General features: G+C 30.7%; 1 protein-coding gene across 4 annotated transcripts in view; it reads right to left on the reverse strand.

Moving 5' to 3' along the window:
* The window catches only part of LOC107437623 (acetyl-coenzyme A transporter 1), a 31,261-nt gene that overhangs the window by 19,843 nt on the left and 2,254 nt on the right, over positions 1 to 9,164 (reverse strand). For all 4 annotated transcript variants that reach the window (XM_016049699.3, XM_016049700.4, XM_016049701.3 and 1 more), the window contains exons 2-3: positions 4,837 to 5,369; positions 1,878 to 2,032 (exon numbers count right to left, since the gene is read on the reverse strand). In XM_016049699.3, the coding sequence (XP_015905185.1) occupies positions 1,878 to 2,032; positions 4,837 to 5,300 (619 nt within the window). In that variant the 5' untranslated portion in view covers positions 5,301 to 5,369. The remainder of the gene's footprint in view (positions 1 to 1,877; positions 2,033 to 4,836; positions 5,370 to 9,164) is intronic.

Consider the following 9,164-nt stretch of genomic DNA (forward strand, 5'->3'; position numbering starts at 1 on the left):
CAATGTTGACTTCACTTTAATTCGTAATGAATTGAAGACAGAAGAAATGCATTTTACCTTAATACACACATCTGTAACAGTATCCGAAATCGGAAGTCATCAGTTGCAAGTTTGTTGATAATAGAAATTAAAAATTATTGAGGAATTTTTCTTCAAATGTTTGGCGTGTTCTGTTCCTGAAAGATTTACTAATATTCTGGAGATTTTTTTCAAGTTCTTCGGCCTTTTCCTTAGGGAAATTTTGTTTCCTATTTGCTGCTAAAAAATGGCGTCTGATTCAGTCAATGACTTTGATGGAACTAAATGAAAACGTGATAAATTAATATCTGATATTTACAGGCTCCCGCTAGACGGCGTACTCGAGCGTTGCGATCGCGAATTTCGTTGTCCAGTCTAAATATCTGTACTTTTCGAAATATCGTCTGCTTATTAATTGCATTTTTCTCTCTTTTGTTTCGGCAACTATTGCAATGTTATGTTTACTTTTGATGTGTTTGTTCTATGTAGTACTTTTCTATGTGATGTTTTATTCGAGCGGATATTAAGGGGAATGCATACACCACAAGAGAAAGCACAGATTTTATGGTGGTTCATAGTGAAACTTCGTATTTCCACAACTAGAAGAGCTTCAGCCACACGTCTTTTTGCAACAAGATGGTGCACCACCATATTGGGGTATCATCGTTCGTAGTTCTTTGAATGACCATTTTCCAGGAAGATGAATTGGGCGAGGAGGTCCAATTCCTTGGCCACCCAGATCACCTGATATAACGCCGCTGGACTTTTTTCTTTGGGGATTTATAAAGGACAATGCTTACAGGAGGATCGTGTCGAACATTAATGACCTAAAAGCCAGAATTACAACCGCAATAGCCTCTGTGGATGGCGACATGCTTGCAGCTACCTGGCGTGAAATTGACTATCGACTTGATATTCTCCGTGCGACGAAGGGGGCACACGTGGAAGTTCATTGACAAGGCTCATGAAACTTTTTAAGTCTATCTGACCATTTATGTTATTAATTTTTATCTATCTTTATTATTTTATGAGTTATTAAACATCAAAATGGGTCTGGAACTTTATAAACACTCTGTAATATCATACTTGCATTGAATTAAATATTAACAGTACAAAATCTAATTAATTTTTTTTTAATTTCGAAAGCAGGGCTGCGATAGCCCAGTGGTTAGATAATCGTTCTCCGGTCCAGAGGGATCAGGATTCGATTCTGGAATCCGCTAAGACCCACAGAGTACATGCGATATACGTACTAGTAAAATCTGTGGAATCGAATGTCCTGTGGTCAGTTGCTGAGCAGAACCATGATTACAGGATTGCAGAAGTGCTCTCGCGAACAAGTGGTGCTGCCATCTATCCGGGAGGTTCTGAGCTAAGACGTACTTTCACCCTTGCGGTGCTTTCTTGCCGAATGAAAGGCACACCTTCCTGACTTAATTGGCAAAGGCCAATGACTGGCGTGCTTGGTTCGTCCAAGTGTCGTAAGAAACGATATATTAAAAACTGAAATGTCCCCTTTTAAAAAAATTAAGCATAGTTCAAAACTGTCTAAAGTTTGTCTAAGAATACAGAAGTTTTTGTCACAGTGAGTTTTATTTCTAAAAACTGATGGATATTTTTTCCCCCTGATATTTCCCCATGCTCTGAAAAGTAAATTGGTAATCTGAAAAATTTTAAATAGAAAAAAGTTACAAACGATATTTATAAAAAAGGTTAGTTAATTATTCTTAAAATTAGAAAAAATGGTCACGAAAACATAACTACTAAACGAGATTTACTGTATTTCTAATAATTGACAAACGAGTTTGAAAAATAAAAATATAATTTGTATATTCAAAATATGTCGAAATATATATTACCTGAAAGAGTAATTAGACCTTCTGGGCGAGAAACAGACCTCAAATATTGGTTACAAAATTCCGGAGATTCAAGAATTAAGTACACAATATTTCCAAAAAAGAATCCAATCCTTAATCCAGCAGAATTACATACGGTTGCATACCCCACATTTTGCCTATAGTAAGACATGTTTACAAGAAAAAAGAAGAAGAAAAAAAAATAATAAAATTAAGATTTTAAAAATAGTTTCACATTTGAAATTGAGTTAGACAATTGTTAGCGTATTATATACATATAAATCTGCAAAGTCGTTATACTCAATATTTTTTGGTAATAGAACTTTTTAAAGCGATTTTAACTTAAATGATTTAATACGTTCTTGCTTCCTAGATTTCATAATGATTTAGAACAAGTTAAAAGAGCTTCCTCCTAACTCCCCCCCCCCCCAAAAAAAAAAATCATTTTCTATCTTTCTGAACTTCGGATTTAATCACAAATATATCTACTAAACGGAAATAAATAATGACGCCATTCGAAACAATATTCCTTCCAATTGTTCTAGCGAATTTTATGGTAAAGAGTTCGTACATCTACCAAGAAAAAATCTTCGAATATTTATTAATTCTTCGTTGACTATAATAAGCCATTCTATGCAAATATATGAATAAAATTCTTGTTTCACTTAGCTTGAATGACATATACTACTCATGAAATTTTTATTCGTAGGACTATGTTAAGAATGATGATTGCATTTGTTACATGAGAAACAAAATACTTCTCTACGTGTGATTAGTTCTGAAGTTGATTTTTTTTTGCTTAATTCAAATTAAAATTATAGAATAAATATTTTATTGCGTAAATTCATACTAGCTGTTCTGTTTCAAAATTATTTCATACTGCGCATTTATGTGGCAACATAAAATTCTCTAAACAATTTCGAACATTTTATTTTAGATTTTAGTTCTAATGAATGTAAAAAAGAATTTCTGTCATATTTTTATTTACTCTTGTTTAATTCATTCTCTCATAAAATAAATTCGTTTATAAAAAGAAAAAAAAATCTGCATTGATAACGTTTTTCGGAATTCATTCTTTAGTTTAAAATGAGTAATGGTCCATGTCATCCATATAAATATGTAGTTTATTAACGTTGAAATGAATTTAAGAATAAGCAGAATGCTGAGAAATTAAAACATACCAATGAACTTTACAAAATGAATTTTTGTCTTCAATAACACGCGACAACCTTAACAAATTTACATTTAAGCATTTCATAAAATTAAAATAAAACTCATAACCGAACGATTATAAAGAACTTATAAATCAATTGAAAATAATAAAAGAAAACGATGCACTGATCAATATAACTAACACTTGAGCGTGGTTCTAAAGCCGTTTGTACCAGAGTAGCCATTTCACAGCGCATTGAAAAAGAAAAAAAAACGCATTGCTTTTTTATGTGCTCTAACATTAGGATGGAAACTTTTTATATATTTCTCTGTGATATAATCATTCAGAAGTAAACAAAAGTATGACACAGACTCTAAAGTATAAGAACTGTATAAATTTACTGCAACAACTAACTAACATTAGCCTTTGAGTGTTGCTACAGTACGCAGGAGCCCGTATGGCCAAGAAAAGTTTTTAGAAATGTATCGTGTTGACATCAGAGTGGAACGTTCTTAAGTAATATAGTTTAGTTGATTACTACAAGAATTACCATATTACCATAAGATTAAATATTTTGAGCGCCGAATTTAATATGTTTGTAATGCTCTCTTTTACTATACAAAAACCATATGCACATTAAAATACAAACTATTGCCTTGTTTTTAATTCGAGAATTTTATATCTATATTTTTCTTTCATAAAACGATCCTAAATAACAAATGTTTCATTTTAGGAATCGTTTTCTAATTTTAAAGCTTAAACTGTTATTACTTCTTAATTATTTATATTTATTAGTTAATTCGCCGATCTAGTTCAGACTAAGCTATATAATAATTTTTAAGGACACATTTTTGCACAGCAACAGTTTGTAAACGTTGCTCTTTAGTTATTGCTTGCTTTTATCTTAGGTAGAAAAACTATATTTATACATTTTTCTTTAACTAAATAAATAATATTACAGTAACTGTCAGTTTTAAAAAAAAGTCAAGCTTTAAAATTGTATACCTTTGATACAATCTTTCCCAATCAGCCTACGCAAATGGCAAAATTTATAAAAAAGAAAGAAAAAAAAAACTTTTAATCATGGTCTGAAGGATCTGATTATCACTATCCAGTCTATGCAAGCTGATTATAATCTTACTTCGGCTTTCATTAGACAGATCTTTCAAAATTAGTATAGAAAGTTAGCAGTCAATTTAGCAGTTAAAGTTATAGTATAAAATAATGTATAATCAAAGTTAGCAGTCAGTTTAGCAGTTAAAGTTATAGCATAAAATAATGTATAATCAAAGTTAGCAGTTAAAGTTATAGCATAAAATAATGTATAATCAAAGTTAGCAGTAAAAAAAGCTATCAACCAGAATAATTTTTGTTCTAATGATCGAATTTTCACATACGATCTCAGATATGCCAGACAAAGGTTGGGGCAAAGATTACGCTAAAAGATAAAAGGTTAGAGTCAAATATAAAGTTGACCTCAAATATATTGGTCTCCTTCTTCATCTTATTCTGCCAGCACTACAGCTGATTAGCTGCCTCAAGCAGCTCATTCCTTTCTGTGCTATCAGACTTGTACATGACATCTATTTACGGTTTCTACAGATTTGGTTTCTTAATCCTCAAAATATTGGGGTAGACGCAGTCTGGAATATTTAGTTCCAATTGCTTAGCCAGGAAAGAGGTCAAAAAATTTAAGACATTAGGACAAAAGTTATTCAGTGAGATTTTTTTTCTTCTTTTTTACTGAACAAGGCTGATTTTATAAATCTGCTTTTTTTAAAAAATAAAAAATTATATACTCTTACAAACCTAGAAAGCATAGTTAGGGCCCATCCATCGACAGCAACATCTTGAGTAGCACATAAAAAATTCAAAATAAAGAATGCAATTGTAAGATAGAACACATTTGGATAATCGTTTGCATCACCAAAAATATCTGATACATGAAATGAAAGAATCAACATGAGGATTCCAATCACATATTGGGTAGATATCAACCAACTTTTCCGTCTGCCCATGTATTTCCAATACAAGGAATCGACTATTGGAGCCCACAACAGCTTTAAACTGTAAGGCCACCCAACTATACTAAACATGGCTTGTTCTTTATAGGTCACATTTTTCTTTTGTAATAACAGGGCGATGCTCATAGCAAGTCCAATGGGAATACCTTGTAAAGTGTACAAGATAAGTAAAATAATAATTGTTGATTTGTCATCCTTGGAAACACCAATGTATCCATCTTTTTGTGGTGCTTTTTCTTCAGTTGTCATCGAATTTCTTACGTCTTATTTTCACTGTTACATTTCTTCTTTTAGTCAAACGATCTAAAAACTCCAGACCTAAAGGAAATTAAAAGTATAAGGATTATCAAAGTTTGTTCAGAATTTGAAAATTATAGTATGCTAGCTAAGATGCAATCATTAAACTTGATTAAACTATACCATGGTCTAACGTGCTTCAATTGGGTATAATATAGCCTACGTCACAAGTTGTGTTGTTCCTACTAAATTTAACCCATGAACGGCATTTTCTGCGAGCCTAACTTCAAGCCACAAATAAACAAACGAAGTGTTCGATCGTTTAAATAGCTGCTCGCCAGATTTTATTGCATTATAAAGAAAAGTTATTGAAACTAAATACAACTAAATAAACAACAACAACTAAAACAAATAACAACAACTACTAATAACAATAACTAAATAAACAACAACTAAATTCCATTCGTTTAGCATTGCGTCATATGTTGTTCCTACTAAATCGAAGTAGTTGTGTTTTTTTCATATTATACCCAATTTAACACATTATTAAGGTTGCAGCAAGCTTGAATCGTATTATAGTTTAAACTGAGATTTCAAGGCATTGAACTGTAACTATGATGAACCCGGTAGAGAATTGAAGTCCACGTAGCTAGTTTGGAAAGTGAAGGCGGTCAGTGAGCAATGCTGAGCCAGGAGTCTGTCTAGGCCTAATTTACTACCGTTTAGCTGTACCTTCACAAATTCAACTTTACGAAAAACGATAGTAATAGATTTTTAAAATTTTATTTTTCTATCCCTTAAGAAACGATAAATTCATATTTTTACCATATTTTTGTGTTGATTTTTCAATATATAATTTTTAATTTTTCACAAATTATGTCTAAATTTTCACAAAATAGGTACCTCTCAGAAAAATCTATACAGACCCCTGTGAGCATGTTGCATCAGGCAGTTGGTCTCGAAATAGTAGAGCCTTAACTTCCATGATCCTCCAGTTCAATAGCTGGCTGTTGTGGAAGAGCTGTACTTTTATGTTTCCAAATACTGATAGTGGATAGTGGGGTTTAACGTTTATCAAAGAAAGTCGAAAGTAGAGTTTTCACTTCTTCTAGAAATGTTTCCTTTCCTTTTTTGCAATTAGAATTATTTTCTAATATTTTTTCACAATTGAAACTTTTTCCAAAATTTATGAATATTTGAATTATTAATGTTAGGTGAATAGGGAGAACTTTTTAATGTACTGACTACGTGTGGTGTCTGGTGACCGACTTGTGGTGAAAAGAAAAACTTTTTTACTGACCAAATATGAGCATTTTGTTTGAATTTGCACCGTCCACTCACGTTATTCTGCAGTCTCTCCGGAATTGATATCAACATTTAATTTGGTTACATTTTTTTTTAATGTAAATCAGATATGGTAAGATTTTTTGCAATCACCTAATAGTTAAAATGTCATTGACTACTATCCACAAAGCATAAATGATTTTAAAACCCCATAAAAGAAGTAATTTCCTAGACAACTTTTAAATTAAATAAAATTAAAAAATCCAGAAAATTACAGTTTTTTTTCATTTGTTATTTTCGTAAAAGCAATAAAAAAGTCTGACTTAATAATTCTAAAGCCTATCTTTGAAGAACAATATACCCTAAACCTACAATGAAATATACGAGTATAAAATCATTCGAAAGATTGATAACAAATAAGCCAGTAAAGTTTGTAATCTTTTGTATCAAATATACACATATTATTCTTTTAATTGTTTTTATTTTACAAGATTAAAACAAGAATTTAGGAAATAATAATAATATTAAATAGATAAAAGCTGAAATCTTAGAGAATAATAAGAAGCATTATTGATACATTCTTAAAAATCCATAAGAAAAAACAACAAATGTACTAAAAATAGCTGTTTGTGCTTCTATATGTTTCCTCAGAAGAAAAAAAAACATCTTCTTAGTTATTGTTTAACTATAAAACCGCCTTTTAATCATAAAAATTAATTTCTGTTACAATAAAGTCATGCTCAAGCCAACAATCGATTCACCTGTTACAACTGACTAAGGTTAGACAACAACATAAAAATTTTTCAATAAGTTATGTTATGCCGGAAGGTGATTCAACCATATTTTTAATATTTATTGTAAATACTATTAACTGTCTGAAAATGTTTGGAAAGTTCCTAACTCAGTAAAGCCGAAGCCGCCCTTTTTCAATTGGTATTAAATAGGAAGTCATCTGCAAATTATTTTTGTTTCGTAAGCAGTTTTCGTAATTAATGATGTCAATTATTAGAACACACTTTTAACGGAACTAACTTGGCAGCTTGCGGTGCATCTTTATTCACAAAGCTTGAACTATATAAGATTGCGTAGCAATTTTTAGTGTTAACGAGCGTTAGCGAGCCTTAGCTCGCTAGCATTTAATAAATGTTTACAGGATTAAATAAAACAATAATACAGTATTGTAATGTCCGTCAGTCATCATCATCATTATCATTGTAATAAAATAAGAACATTCGAGAGAAAGATATTTTACGATATAGCAAGTAAATTTTTTCACCATGTGCTTCAAAAATATTTTTTTTATTCTATTTATCATTATTATTTTGCAATATAAAAATAAGAGTTTAGAAAATAATTTTAAAGAATAGCTAAAGGGAAAATATGAGACAAATTTTTTTAGAGAATTACACGAAATATTATTTTAACAATTTTATAATATGTAATAAATATTTTAATGCATATATTTCTTATAATAACAAATATAACTATTCAAAGGGATGAGTAGTTAAGCATTCCGCACATTGATCATAATCGACTAATTTTCGAGAAATCCTAGAAAATCTAAGATTACAAACGCTTCAAAAAAAAAAAAAAAATTATTAATGAAAAATTATTTGGGGAACAAATTTTGTGTTGCAAATACTTAATCTTGCTTAAATTCCGGGAGGGCATTTCAAATCTGAAATTAGTTTTGCTCCTAAAGCGAAACATATTTTTGTAATGACATTTTAAGTCTATTTAATTTTTGTCGAAATGTACAAGTTTAAAAACGTTCTATATAATAGGGGATCGGGCAAATGTTGCGACAAGCTTCAAGCGGAGTTAAGGCACATCATCAGGATTAAAATTGCATTGGAACCTATGCCCGGAAATGTCGCCGTATGCGGGTAGAAACGCTTCTCTATTATGACCTGTACAAAACACACAAAGAGACAGTTCATAATAGGGAATACGTCCCTAGAGGCGCATGACGACTTTTCTCGTAGTGGACCCTGTTATATATAACGTTTTAAAACTTGTACATTGCGACAAAAATAGAGTAAAAATGTCATTAAGAGAAACTGTAGCTTGGAGAGAGAAATTATTGGAATATTTGAAATCAGTGTTACGAAAATATCTAAGATCAGTTAAAAATCTCATGGAACAGAAAACAAAACAAAAAAATATTTTCTCCCCAGTGTTATCTGTGTACTATTCTTTACTTTCATACTAAGAATTTTTTCAATTTGTGAAATTTAGATAAAAATAAACATAATGAATTACTAAATAAAAATAAGGAGAAAAAAAAAAACAACAACCATCGATTAGATGAAGCGATGTATCGTAACATTAGTTTAAAAACTACAGTCGAGCCTGAACATAATATATAATGAACCTGAGATATAGTGGAACACTCAGTTGCTGTGAACTTATTTAGTGGTTCCATCTGAACTTCCATTTAACTAATAACTTTATTTTATAACCCCATAGTGGACAGCTGAAATATTAGTAGTTCGTTTATAGTGGACTCTAATTTCCTTTTTTCGTTACTTTTTACATTATAATACAACCTATGCGAGAGTTGCAATATATATATATATATATATATATATT

The sequence above is a fragment of the Parasteatoda tepidariorum genome, chromosome 10, assembly GCF_043381705.1.
Source record: "Parasteatoda tepidariorum isolate YZ-2023 chromosome 10, CAS_Ptep_4.0, whole genome shotgun sequence".
NCBI lineage: Eukaryota > Metazoa > Arthropoda > Arachnida > Araneae > Theridiidae > Parasteatoda > Parasteatoda tepidariorum.